General features: G+C 41.4%; 1 protein-coding gene across 1 annotated transcript in view; it reads right to left on the bottom strand.

The window, feature by feature from the left end:
* The window catches only part of ABCD2 (ATP binding cassette subfamily D member 2), a 45280-nt gene extending 30803 nt beyond the window's left edge, over window positions 1-14477 (bottom strand). Inside the window, exons 1-6 of the mRNA XM_027731993.2 lie at window positions 13282-14477; window positions 11717-11897; window positions 8994-9115; window positions 6057-6225; window positions 2921-3015; window positions 1402-1547 (exon numbers count right to left, since the gene is read on the bottom strand). Of these exons, the coding sequence (XP_027587794.1) occupies window positions 1402-1547; window positions 2921-3015; window positions 6057-6225; window positions 8994-9115; window positions 11717-11897; window positions 13282-14205 (1637 nt within the window). The 5' untranslated portion in view covers window positions 14206-14477. The remainder of the gene's footprint in view (window positions 1-1401; window positions 1548-2920; window positions 3016-6056; window positions 6226-8993; window positions 9116-11716; window positions 11898-13281) is intronic.
* Window positions 14478-14997: the final 520 nt, after the last annotated feature.

The raw sequence follows: 14997 nt of genomic DNA on the forward strand, positions 1-14997 counted from the left end.
ACCACAGCAGCACCTTTCCCCTGGAGGATGCTATTAGGATGGACTGTATGTGAGTGATACTTATGCCAATCCCTACATAGCTTAGGTAACAGGGGGCTGGAAAGATGTTGGGTGAATTCTGGCCAAAACTTTGGAAACGTTTCAAAGAAGAGGTCTGCTGGACGAATTCCCCCAGCACTGGAAAGTTAGGGAAGCAGCTAACAAAGGAACATGCTCATGGAAATGAAAACCCAGCAGATGTGATTCAATCCCCTCAAACAGCGCTTTGCCAAATCTGCCTGAATGCAAGATGAGTTTGTTTGCATTCACAGAATAAAGGGAACATAAGTAAAGAGGAAGGGCTGTAGGCAAGCCAGCCATAGGTGTTGATATGAGTAGGGGCTGGGATCACACAGAGGATGGAAGTGGCTGAAACTCAAAATTCTCTGCAAGAAAAAAATTCAGAATAGCTTTTCTTCTGTATGAGAATAAAACTGGGTTTAAGAATGTCCTGCACAATGGGTATTCTGAAATATTGTTTTGAAAAACATTTAATAAAGTATTTTGTTCCAAGTTCCTGATTAAAACCCTTGAGTGGATCAGAAAAATGACAATGACTAGTGATAAATTATAGAGATATTTGAAAAAATTATAGAGCAGTGTTCTTTGCTACCTTCACCTGCAGCAAGGAAAATCTACTAATCAGTTAATATTTTCCATTCAGCTTAGTAGCTTGTACTTTTTAAACAAGACTACAAACTGTACCATGAATACTTCTTTTGCCCACGGGAAGAAACGAACTACAAAAGTAAGAGATTCTGTGTTTGATTTTGCTTTTGCAAAACAATGTAGTTAGAAGTCTCTAAGGAGATATTCTAGAATCAATTGCATTAAAATATGCACTGAGAGTCAAACAGCATATCAGAATACAAAAGAAGCACAAAAAAGGCACACTCCTTAGTGAAATGAGCACATATTATTAAAAAGGCATTCTGCAGTTACTATTGGATTGGATTCTGGTCTTGTGGTGTGAAAGTTCTGAATATTATTTCAAGACTTAGGAACCAAAATACTCATTTGTTTTGATCTTTGGTCTTAAAGTGAAATCAGAATTGAGATATGTGAGGTCTATTTCAAATTTCTTTCAGACTCTAGTCTGCTCCCATGATTCCAAACATCCAGAACATTAGCCATCAGCGAACATAGACTCTAACACAAATGTATGTGAGCTCTTTGCAGTAACTAACAATGCTGCATTGCCAACAAGAAGGGATCTCTTTTCTTTTAAGCACACTCCATAGAGCTGAGGTTGTGCTTACAACCTTTTAACTTGGCTGTACGGATCACAGATTAAAAGTAAGAGAAGCAGGGTCAAAATTCATGTAACTAGATAAAAGGCATCACCCTGAGCAAGACACATACCTTTGTGGTATATAAAACATGTGCTGCGGAGGGGGTTTGTAGAGAACTCCTTCATACACAGGCCACAAACCACTTAAAATTCTGAAGAGCGAACTCTTTCCACAGCCATTGGGTCCAGTGATTAAAAGATTCATCCCCTCCTCGACCTGTAAAGAGGAGGAAAACACAAAGATGTTACTATGCAATATATGTGGCACAAGACAGTCTAAGAGCCCTAAGAGGGAGTTACATGAGCATTTATATCAAATTATCAACCCATTTCATTGATTACCTGCACATATTCATGCAACTATACTGGAAACAGTGGCTTTAGATATAATATGTGGGCTGAGATAATGAAAATAATTTCTATTATGTCTGAGTGTCTCTATAAACTACACTGATTATTACAGTGTCAATACACCACAATCAGAATCAATTATTCTAATGCAGATTAGGTCCAAGGGTGTTAACGGAGCACTGAGCAGCACTGTGCCTACCTCTGATATTAACTGCAGTAATGGGAGCCTATCAAATTATTCAGAAAATTTACTTCATAGTGCCTTTTCCCACTTAATTACCTGTGTTAGTTTGGCTATAATCCACTTTTTTTTACTCATTTGAATATTACCCTGAGTATATATGACTGTATATTTATGCATAATCACAATGCTATTGTCTGTGCTTTACAGAAATATATTGACTGTTATATTGTCTTTGTTTCTGTCTCTTGAGCCAAATGAATAAATATAAATGTCTGCTTGACCATAAAGTTATGATTTTACAAATCTGAAATTCCTACACTGAAGTTATTGCAAGTTTTGCTATAGCTAGGACCCTTTTCACCTAGTTCCTAATTCCTACACCACAGAAGTGGCAAGAGGAACACTGCTTTAGCTAAATTAGAAGACCTGCTGGAATTGTTCATGTTACTGTTCTGATAACTTCAGCTCTTTTTAAAAGTAGTAACACCTGCAATGGAATATCAGATCAGGATACATATGGGAGTAATTCAGTAAAGGTCATTCACTAAAATTGTGAGCAGGTAGCAAGAAGTATCTGAAATAGGTTTTTAAAAACAATAGAGTTTGTACTGAGTAAATACTCCCCAGCTGGGCTTGTGAACAATGCTGTCAGCTGTTAGCCAGCACTGCTCTTTGTGGTGATCAAGTGAAACTACAGACTTGATTTTTTCACTGTTGCTGTGAACTCAGACTTTTAAAGGAGCCTGTGTGAGTAAAGCATCCCAATTCCACTGAAGTTAACTAAAGATGGATGCATACCGCCATATTCACCTTTGAAAATCTCAGTTTGGTTTTTCACCTGGCAAAAGCACTACAAATCCTCCCTTCTCTTTCTTTGAGCAGGATAAACTACATATGTCTGCCTCTATCAAGCTACTATGCCTACCTTTCTGGACTTTCCCTTTTATCCATATGCTCCTCCAAGTACTTAAGTCCCTTTTATAAGGTATATGAATTCTGTGCTGTTTATGTTAATGTGATGGCAACAATCAGAAGATTCTTGCATATCATCTTACTTTGAAGTTTAGTCTGGAAACCACCACATCGCCATTCGGAGTAATAATAGGAACATTTTCACAAATAATTCCTTGATCAACATCAATTACTTTCCCTAGAAAGAAAAAAAATAAAAATTAACAGTTTGCAAAGCCTTCCACTAAGCAATGATTTGTGACAGTCTCTGTGCACGGTTGAGAAGTACAGACTGGTGTTTGAAACAGCTCTCTTATGTGCTCCAGTGGAAAATCTGAATAATAAACCTTAGCTAGTCAGAAAGACACTGTCAGTAGTAGCCAAGAATGTGCAATTAATCCTAAATTTGATCATAAACATAATGCACAGTATGCATCACAAATACATGATGCACTATAAAGATGTGTTCATTTAAATTCTACCTGTATTTACTATATTTTATTTGAAATAGCTGTTTAATACCAATCAATAAAAAAGTTCAAGGACAGCCTTAGCCATGGGCAGACCAGTGAACCTTCTTTTGAGGATTTAATTAGAAATCACTACCAGCCCTGAAAGTTGGAGCACATTTCAGCCTCCTCCAGCAACAAAAGCAAAAGAAAAAAAGGTTTAATGGCTTGCTTCCATCTCTTTTTGATGCCACAGACACTGCAAACGTGTCTTGTAAGTATTTGCAGAAGATCATGTAACATTTCCATCAGGTACATACACTTAGTATTTCGATTTCTGGCAAATTTAAATATGCAATCTCTATCAGACATTTGGATACGCTGTAACACAAGGACTTTGAAATAAATTCTCCTGGAAACAGTAAAAAAATGAAACTAATTCTAACTTCTCAGTCGCCTGTTAACAGACTTCTCTAACAGAACCTGACCCCTTAGGTTCCTAGACAAATATCAGAAATTACCTTTACAGAAAAGATGCAAAGGAAAGAGATTTCTCTTTGTATTAGAAAGCTGTTTATTTACAACTTAGACTACTCTGAACAAAGAAAACGTAAGTAATGCAAAGCTGAGTTCATTATAAAAGGCTCCGGTAGCGTTTCCTTCAGTTAAGGTTAGTTTTACATTTTCCATATAGAGGCTCTTTTTTCAATCGCTTGCAACTTTGTCAAACTATAACAACCTGGGCAAAAATTTCTGTGCCATGCAGCAGTCCCAGAATTCTTTTTTTCCCATAATAAGTTTTACTTAAAACAGTTCTGTGGTGTCCAGTATGAGATTATGGGGAAAAAAAGTGTTTTGCTGTTAAAAGAAATTACTTGGATACAGTGGAGACACTGTAGTTAAAATAAATCTAGGATAAAATACAGTAAGCTAGTAAGCATTCAGTATACTTAATTCTCATTTCCTAATCCCAACTTCACAGCATTTGATTGCAACTTTAGTATGCTTTTAAAGTATATTTATGTGTAATCAGAAATACAATTTGATAGTATTTGTACAAGATGTACAAAATCCTATTTAATTTTTTAAATTATGAATTATTAGATACACTATAAAGCAGAATTATTATCATGTTCATATTTTCACATTCTTACTGACAACAGTAAACACAAGGCACAAAACAGACATCGGTTAGTTATATTGGATGATTCAAAAGGAAATAATTATTATATGTTCAGAGTCACTGGGGAAGCTGAATATTAAGATTTTTCTTTTCTAACAATGCAGACACGTGTACTTTTATCCACACACAAATCCACTATTCAGGGATTTCTGAAGTATCAAGACCGAAACAAAGGAGGAAAAACACTATTACAACAGGACTTGTCATAAAAAGTGTGGAGCCTGTGGCCTAGATTCATCTGGCCTAAATTCTTTTTAAATCCTTGTGCACAATGCTTGGTCTTGGCTAGCTGCCTCTGAGAGCTACAACCACTCAAGAACAAATGCTAGTCACCATGGCTTAGGAGGAATTCAGACTGGATGAAATGTAGTGGAATGAAATCTTTGGAAAAGGTTGCAGAGTAAAAAGGAGGGGGGTTTATGTATACTAGACCAAAAGGGAACATAAACAACATGCCTGCATATCTGAATTGTATTTGGGATTCGTTTTATCTATCTAAAGAGTCCCCAAATTACTTTGTTGCTCCAGGAACTACAAACCTTTTCTCATGTACATGACAAAATGCAACAGTTATAAAATGCTATTTCTTTTAATGTCAGCCAAATATTACCAAGATCTACAAAATTAAGACATCAGCTATTTCCACACCTACCCACCATGCTGCATCAGACTGTTTGTTGTGAAGGACCTTGTCAGAGGACCTTTGAGAAATCTGAGCTGAAGGGTAGCACTGTTGAAATTACTGCAAGAAGTTATTTCATAAAGAGCCCTTTGGGGTCCTTAACTCTACTGAGGTTTAAGTTTCCAAAAGCCAAAGGGAGGGAATAAGGCTTTTCAACATCACAGAGGGGAGCAGCAGAAATGGTCTGTTGGGAAAGTGAGGATAAAGCCATTGCAAAAGCTGCCTTTAAGTATGTCAGACAGAAGCTGGATGCAAGAGGCAGAGAGAGGCATCACATACTGGAGCACGGCAAGAAACAGATGTACACAGTAAATGCCCCAGGGACAGTGGAGACAGAAAGATAGTGGCACCAGAAAGATACAGGATAGGGACAGGAGGGAAAAGGTTTATGCTGATCATTTGAGAGGTGAGGACAAGGGTGAAGTTGTTTTTTCAGTTGAAGATTCCCACTAAATTATGAAAAAATGAGCACGGGCTGAACTTTAATCATTGAAAACATAGTATTTTTGTCAAAAACTACTGAACCAATTTGTTCTTCCCTTCTGCCTCAAACAAAATAATGTGATGTTTGAAGATGAAAATGTTAGTCCCAGCTTTCTGAAAAAAATGAAGTGTCCAAGGGAAACAGGCACTGTCTGTGTAAGAATAACAATATCACCACCATCAATAATAGTATAGTTGAAATGCCTTTTTCATTTGAAGTTTTCACAGAAAAAAACTGAGTCATTTTGTGTATAAGAAAAGCATACCTTAAGGACAGAATTACAAGACAGCAGGAGGTTAAAATGAAAGGTAACATGGCCTCTGTGGCATTTAGGCTGAGAGGTAGATTAGTTGTAGAAAAAACCTCTCTGTTCACTCCTGTCCCACTGCACCATGCCTCCCTCCCATCCCCTGGGAAACAGACACAAATATGAATTAATTACCTTTGATTTCTAAGGGCCCATCAATGTGTAACTCTGCTTTATCTTCATTCTTGCTGTTGTTTACAGACCCTTGAATAACAGCAGTTCTTTTGTAGATGCCTCTCTTCACCTCATCAAAGACTGAAAACATGTTGTAGACACGGGCAGTGTATCCTGCTAGCTCAGTGACCTGAGAAACAATAAATGCCTCATTTCAGTGATACTCCACAAATTCTACTAACCAAATGTTTGGTCAAAGATCAACAGGATCAACAAAGCGTCCTTCAACACCAATCCATTTTCATTCCTCAAGATTCTGTGCTAATCCATATGCCACTCATAGCTGCTACCAGCCAGCAGAAAGGACAGTTTGATTTCAGCCAATGTAAGCTATGATAGCTCCAATAAATGAAGAGGTTGCAGGGACTGATCTTTTTTGTGGATCAGTAGAGTCTTCAAGCAGCAGAGAATAGCTACTAACATATCTGAAAACAGATAGCCTGTCATACAAGAGATAAACAAAATTTCTGCATTTTCCAGAAAAAATAAAGGTCCACAGAAGTGAGAAAAATGGCATCTATAATTATTTATGTTTATTTCCTTTTTTTCCTGAAACCTCCTGTGGGAAAAGTGTGCTTTTCTGTGTACAAGAGAAGCACCAGGGCATCCTAATTTAAAATACAGTACAAAACAGAAATTGTTCTTCTGGCAACTGTATGCTGCAGCACCAGAACTAAATCTGAGACCTTGGATTAGAACTGGGAGTTTCTAAGATGGTGAGGTCTCTTAAAAGGCTTTCTCAATTTTTTTTTGGTCCTTTTGTCACAATTTCCACCTGGTAAAGACAGAAACAACAGATCCCTGGACCTAGTAACTTACTATTCATGAGCAGCAACACCACCAAGAGCTCATAAAGAACTGCCTCCATCTGCTGGCAGTGAAGAATTAAACCCAGGCCTCTTATTATAAATTAGATGGATTTAAAAGGATTAATTTTATACTAAATGCATAGAGAAAAAGAAGAATAGCAACAAAATTAGATAAAGATTATAAAATCTTTAGCTTGCTGTGGTTAAATACATACACTCCATGACTGAGATCACCTGTTACAGCGTACATAATTCCAACTGTAAGCTTCACTATTTGTGCCAGACTCAGAAGTGAGTGCTAGTTCTGGCCACATGGCCATCACTCCATTGGAGGGTGATGGAAAGAATCCTGCATGTTACAAATGAAACTTGTACCAGCTGTGCTCCACAAGAAACATAACTTGTAGTAAGTTTCTAAACAATGACCCTACAGACTCACTTTGTCAAAACTCTAAATACTCCCACCTGAACAGTTGACTGCAAAGAAAAGTCGAGACCTCCTCCTCTGCACGCTGAATTACATTGTCTTGAAGAAGGCTGCCCAGGTGGATCAGGTGGGCAAGAACTGGAACTGCACTACCACTTGAAGTGGGTTGAAGTACACTGTCCTGTGGAAACTGCCCGAGTCATGAAACGGGAATGACAATGTGGTTAAAGCGCTGCCACATCTCTTGAAGAGAAGTGTAAATGTAAAATTAAGATGGAAATTCATAGAATTGGTCTTGTTATAAAAAAGTGAGTTTGTTCAGTTCTTCTACTACATGGTGGATATTTTTGTTTCCAAAAAATAAACCCCTAGAGTTTCTAAGTCCTCAAGTACATTATATAAATGACTTAAATGTTGAAAATACAATAGAAATTACATCAGTGTATAATAGGTTATCTGGCAGTATCTTTAGAGCAGAGGCCAAGCAGGGAAACAGCTAAAGGAGCATAGGTCAAAAACCATAGCCCATTAGAAGGATTCCTTCTGAAAACAGCACAGACTCTGGCTTTGTCAAAGTCTGTATCTGAAGGCACCAAACTACCCCACCTCCTCCAATTTACAAAGCTGTAGCTATTATGGCTGGATTCCAAGTAACAGAATCCATAGTCTTTGATTAGCTGCCTAGTTAATGCATGCCTCCTCACACTGCACTGGGAAAAGGGGTTCCCACCAAAGGGCCAAGCAAACACCAATTAACGAATGCAGAACCAACATTGAGAAGGAAATGTTGAGGAGAATAACAGCACTGTCTCACTTTTCTTTGGCTTAACAGCTGGCACCTAGAGAAATCCCCAAGAGACCACAGATGAAAGCCCAACTTTACTGGAATTTGGGTAAGGATCTGAAACAATATCTCTAATCTTTCAGATGAACATCCTGTACTTCTAGAATATTTGCTGTCCCAAAGTGGATTTCTTCCTGCTAAAATTTCTCTACTTTGCAAAATTACTTACAACTTAGCAGGTTCACAAGATACTGAAAACAGCCTCACCATTTATGTAGACAGGAAATAACTATTCAATTCTCTCTGTGTTTCATACAAAACATGATTGGAATAGGCTGCCTAGAGGTGGAGATGCCCCATCCCTGGAAGTACTCAAAGTCAGGTTGGACAGGGCTCTGAGCAACCTGACATAATTGAAGATGTCCCTGCTCATGGTGGGGGAGTTGGACTAGAAGACCTTTAAAGACCCTTCCAATCAAACTATTCTATGATTTTATGACACTTCCAAGAGAAGTGGAGGCAGACAGCCTGAACTCAGGTCTGTGCTCCAAACAGAAGAGGAATTTGAACCTTTATCACTCACATTCCAGGAACTTCTATCACTCTCTAATGGCACCTGAACACAAGTATTAAAACTTACAACCACGTGTTGCACCATACAGGCAGCTGTGTACTTTAGACTCTTCATTGACTTAACTCTAAAGATCAAACTACCAGTTCAAAGATCTCCATGGATTTCTTTGCAACAGAATCCGCCTTTAATTTTTTTTTAAATATTTTTAATAAAAAACTTTACAACTTTTTTTATATTTTAAATTAAACGTAAATTCTGTTTTACTTTTTTCTCTACTGTTTCACGTATGACAGATGTACAGCACCTCTTTGTATGAAGACATAATCCTTTCAATAGCATCTGCTCCAGAGATCAGCAAGTTTCGTGATGTAGTAAAAGCTTCTGTTCTTTCACTAACCATTGCCTGTTTCTGGCCATCTTCCAACTCTAAAAGTAAAAAAAAAAAAAGTTTTCTGTTAAAATATTCTGCTTAAAATTATCTCTACAAATTAAATTACTATTAGAATGTGAACTATTATAGAACAGCTTTTAAATTAAGAAAACCTTAGCTCTATAAAGACAATCTTTCAAAAAGAACTGGTGAATGTAACTACTGTAGATAACTTGGTAACAAATAAGTGGGAGCATATGGAATTCATCTTGTGATGCAAAACATCCTATTCTCTTATACTATGCACCAGGCATGGTTTAACTACACTGATGCAGCATTCCTCCTTAAGGTAAATGCAGAATTTACTGATGGCTGATTCCAGCACCCAGGCCAGCTCATCGAGCAGGAGTTGAGAGACCTCTACAAACCACTGCAACAGCTAATTTAGGGGTATTTGAAAAACTAAAATTATATAGAATTTGTGAACATTTCACAGTGCTAAAACACAAGCTTTTATATCATATATGATGTTACTTGAACTTTTTGTCCAAAATATTTTCCATATGGCTGGCCTGCTGCATTTGAAAGAACTGTGTTTTAACAAAGCAGACTGTCTCTGTTTCATACAGAAACTAACATTTCCATTTTCATCTTAATTTATGTAACTGATATATATATATACTTATTTTATAAACAAAGATAAATGTTTACTGTGCCTAGAGAAATCAAAGTCTTGCTTCCAAAAACAGTTACTCTGCAAAAACTGATGAGAGACTCAACATTTGGAACACCAATGATTTAACACAAGAAGAATGAGAAGTGTTATCAAGTGGGAATCTTGGCTCTACCAGCTGATTTCTTCCCTGAAATATGTAACAAAATTAAAAATTTCAGTCAGAAATATTACTGTTAAAAAAGATCCTTTTTTCTTATTATTGAAGAATATTTTTTTTTTACTTTTTTTTCCCCTTGAAGAAGTGGACAAAATCTATTGCTTTACAACTGTAGTCTCAAGTCTGGCCATGGTACCAGTTTTGTGCATATCCCTGACTCTGTTGATACATCCCAAAGTAGTAAGTCCACTACCTCTTCCTTCAGATGTGAACGAACTTGTCTCTGATCTGCTGAGGCACAAAGCACTGTTTTCCCAAGCAGGTCAATGGTAATTTCAGGTAGGCCTGATTCTTTGAATACCTGTAATACCTCGAACTGGTCTTGACAGTGTTGTCAGGATTATGTCTGCCACCCACCATTATGTTATGCCTCAGGACTCCACAATAAAACCCATGTTTTATCAGTTTAGGTTGCTGGTGGCAAATATTCTGCTTTACAACACGAGCCACTGCTCCGTCTTTCTTTTTTCCCACATTTGAAATGTATTTATCAAAAGAACAGTCATTGGGAACAGGAATGTTATTTAGTTTAGCATGAATACAAGTCTTTTTTTATTCATGCTCTAATACGAAGGAGATATTTACAACATGTGGTTAAACGCTCTTTTTCTCGATTGTACTCATTCCCATTCTAGCAGAAAGACTCTTATCACTTTTTCTGTTGTGCTGATAACCTTCACTGTGAGGTGAAATGCCTTTGTACAACCTCTTCTGTTTGGAACAAGACATCCTGATATTTTTGAAGCTGTTCCCAGGATGTCAGCCAGGGTCCTGATATAGTGCCCTCCTGAGTCATATGATGGGCAGCAGCTCAGACAGCTGCCCAGCCGTGTATCAACACAACTGCAAGTGAGCTAAACCATGTGGGCACCGCCTAAAGTCATCCCACAGGTCACATCAAGCCTGTCCAGTTGGACAGTCCTGATTTGGAATATAACTACCAAGAAAAAAATATAACTACTGCACAGAAAAGAATTCACTCCTTTCTGATTAAGTGTATCCAACTTGGAACTGATCCTTCCACAGACATCATAGGATCTGTGTTTAAGGAATCCTGTGGAATTCCAATACATTCTGTGGTACTAATTGTGCACAAGGAAGCCTGTTGAACCAAATTACCCACTTGTCTTTCACTACTATTCCTTAATTACCTTTCTTTCTGTTCTCTCTCTCTCTTTTATCTTTTAAAAGTATCTGCAATAAAAACACTACTTGAGTCTTGTTTCACTTCCAGGAAAGTTGTGTCAGGATGTCAAAAATTATACCATCCTAGTCTGGAATTTGATTTTCACCTTCTCTTTGCCCATGGAGTCAGGGAAAACCAGCAGTTCCTAACAGGTCAACAGTAAGAGAAAAATGACCTATAATTACCTTTGATTACACTGTGGTTTATGGAAGGAGGAGATAAGCACTCTAGGAAAGTTCATAGTATCATTTTGTAAATGGAGATGCTGCAAACATCAGCCTACCATCCCAAGAGTAGCTAGTGAAAAAGGATGGCAATTAACATTGTAATCTTGTGTGACACAAGGATCCTCTAAGTCCTGACTTCATACTGTTTATCAGGCTTACACTCAAAGTTGAATCATTTGTGTTGCTCTTTTCTCAGCTGACTTGCTATGCTTGAAAGTTACACACAGGATAGGGATGTTGTAATAAAGTCTGTGAAAAATAAATCAATATGAGTGGCATTCAGGGGAAGTACAGTCTTTCGAGGACATAACTTTAAAGAAACATTTAGAAATTAAGAAAAAAATGTATTACCGCCATCTGCAAATCCCGTTGCAGTAATGATGGGCACAGCGACCATAATCATACCACAGCTACTCCAGACATACTTCATCAGGAACTGCTCTATCATGATGTACCATAAACGTTTGGACAAAATGAGATTCATTTGATCTGTCAAAGCTTTGTAGCTTTTTTGCAGCTGTTTCAATTCTACCTACAGTTAAAAAAATAAAACATTTATACAATGCAACAAAGATGCACATGTCATATAAGATACATTCACATATGCACCTGAAATAATCCAGCACCCAGAGCTGTGACTTCTGAATCACATCTGCTACATGGTACTTTATTTTCACTCTACTGCAGTCTCACAGCAAAAGTGCACAGCTTTACAGAAGTCAGTGCACCTGCTTCTTATTTACACCATCTTATTACACTATCTATCGTCCCTCGATAGAACATTGGTAGGTTTTCAACTCTTTTAAGATCTCTGATATATACAAGAACAACATAGAAGGCAGTCACAACAGCAGCTGATTCTAACACCCATAATAAGATTGATGCCACATCCTTCTAATAAAGCTGCAGCTGTAGAGTTTCACAGCAACTGAAACTCATATTGGGCAGCGTTTGGGGATCAATTATCTCCAGTGACTTAAAGTTGCAGAGCTGATCCCTGAAATGCAAAGCTGCTTGTTTTTGCAAGAAGTCTGGGAGAAGAGAGAACTATCCCAAGAGGTTTAACAAGTCAGAGAGTGGCAAGTCAATACAGTATGTATTCAGCTCAAGCCCGGATATGTGGGAATTGAGAAAATGTTTAATTTAGCTACACTTAAAACATTACGATAGGCAGCTTTTGAGAATAACTGTGTCTACAAAAATAAACCATTTACCTTATATAATCATTGCTTGGACTCAGAGAGTAATACTTCAGGCTGGTTTCCAGCTTTCATTTTCACCTTACATGAAACAAGTTTTTTTTCCAATTGTGTTTGAAAGGTATTACAGCCAAAATCCACTTCTAATAAAAATATGAAGAGTTTCTTAATCAGGTGGCTTTAAAACAAGCTACTAGTTTATGTAACTATGATTGCAGAAGTACTGTACTTAAGCTATTTTAAGACTCTGATGACTACATCTTTGCTTAGCTATGTAAAAGAGTGTCAGAGGTTGTAGTGCGCTCTGAGCTATCACAGAGTTTTCCCCTAGACTTTCTGGTGTACCCTGTTTGCTATTTCTGCAGTATTAAATCTGGCAGTTCATACAAATGGATGGGAAAAAAAAAAAAGCCGGGGAAAGTTAATCAGAATGGACTGGGTGGGGGAAAAACAATAACGGAGATAAATTTTCTAGAAAAGCATAAGATCCAGCTGCAAAACCGGAATATTGTCAGAGCTCAAGGGAACTTGTGATCTGCTCCCCCCAGATACTGCTTATGTGATGGCATTTTCCTAAGAAATGGGAAGTGCTAAGCTGTAAACAGGTTTAAATGTCAGAGGGACCCAAAGTGCTCCGGGAGGGCAGCAGGGAAAGCGTGGGTCTGCTCCGGCACTGTGAAAGTGACCACAACACCCTCCAATTTCTCTCCTACTTACCTTGTGCCCTCGGTAAAAAGCGATCTCTTCCACGTTGGCAATGATGCGTGAATGTATGAAGCGCAGGTAGCCCTTCCTGTGAGCCTCCTCGGCCACCAGCTTGCCAAACTTGGGCGAGCAGGCTTTGAGCACACGGGCCGTAGCGTAGACGACGAGCCCGGCCAGGACCGTGGGCCCAATGGGGTTGGCCCCCCGGGACCGCGCTGTGCGGATGAGGGTGTAGGAGGTGAGCACAACATCCAGGATGGGCTTGGTGAGGTTGGAGTAGAGGTGTGCCACAGACTGTGAGAACATCATGATGTCCTCGGTGAGAGACTGGTCGGGGTTGGCCAGCCGCCCGTCCATGCTGATCACTTTGTAGTAAGTCTGGTTGGCAAAGTAGGTCTCATAGGCGTGATCCACCAGGCGCGTGCGGAAGGCGAGGGCCAGCTTGCACTCCAGGTACCGTATGGTGCTGTTCACGAAAGTGGCTGGGATCGCAATCATCAGCCATTTGATTAACTTGAAGATAAAGCTCCTGGGCTGTTTTTCCACGATGCTCTTCACAATTTTCCCATCGAGGGCGGCCACATAGATAGAGAGGAAAGTCCTGGACACCAGAGCAAACGAGTGGAGGCAAAGCAAGCCCAGCTCGGCACTCACCAGCTTCGGGAAGAACAGCTTGCGGAGTTCCAGCAGCTGCCTGAAGAATTCCGCGTCCACGGCCGGGGAGGCTCTGCCCCGGCCGCTGGCGCGGTGCGGCGCCGCCTGGCCCCCCTCATCCTGGGAGCCGCCTCTGCCGCCCGCCCGCTTCACGCGCCCGCGGATGATGGGGTAGAGGATCTTGAGCCCGTACGCCGCGGCCAGCAGGCACGCCGCCCTCTTCGCGGCGCCCGTCCTGCTCCACTGAACCCGCCGGGCCGCCGCATGCAGCATGTGGGCCATCCTGCCCGCCGGGGCACCGCTACGCGCCGCTCCTACCGCGGGCGGATCATGCCCAACGCGAAGGCCGGTCCCGCCGGGTCTTCATTGGGGCGCTGGGCCCGGCCCGCCGCCGGCCGCCCTGCCGTGACAGATGCCGAGTGAGCGCTGCCTCCCAGGGGCGATGGTGCCTTCAAAGCGCGGCGCGTTGCACAACGCGGCCCTGCGCGGCGCAGCCCGCCCCGCCGACCACCATTGGCTGCGCCGCGCGGGGCGGCACCGGCAGCGGCCCGGCTGCCCCGCACGGCCGCCGCGGCCGCACCGCTATAGCTCGGGGCGCGGCCGCACCAGCGCCGGTAGCGGCAGCAGCTTGAGTGCCCCGGAGCTCCGCCCTGCCCCGCGTTCGCGGCGGGTCTCCCGGCGCTTGGCTCCAGCCGCACCTCTGGTCCCCCGGCGCTCGGCCCTGCAGCGCTCCGGTTCGCCCCCGGCTGCGTCCGCCCTTTCCTTCCGCCTGCCCTGCAGAGCAGGCGCCGCCTCCGCCCCCGGCCCCGGCCGCGGCCTCGCCAGCGGCACGGGGGGAGGAGGGGACGGCGGCAGCGGGGAGAGCGCGGTCCCCGCGGCAGCCCCGGCGGGCAGCGCGTCACCCCCGGCGACCCCGAGCCTCCCCGGGGCGGGGAAGCTGAAGCGCCGTCGCGGGGGGGGCGCCCGGTGCGGGACTGACGCGGGCGAAGGCGGGCACAGCCGGAGCCGGTGCCCTCGGGCGGCCCCGGGTCGGAAATTGGTCGGGCGGCCGCGGGAAGGACTCGGGCGGCTCGG

Source organism: Pipra filicauda, unplaced genomic scaffold (genome assembly GCF_003945595.2).
Source record: "Pipra filicauda isolate LSUMZ 115617 unplaced genomic scaffold, ASM394559v2 scaffold167_size3244652_pilon, whole genome shotgun sequence".
Lineage (NCBI taxonomy): Eukaryota > Metazoa > Chordata > Aves > Passeriformes > Pipridae > Pipra > Pipra filicauda.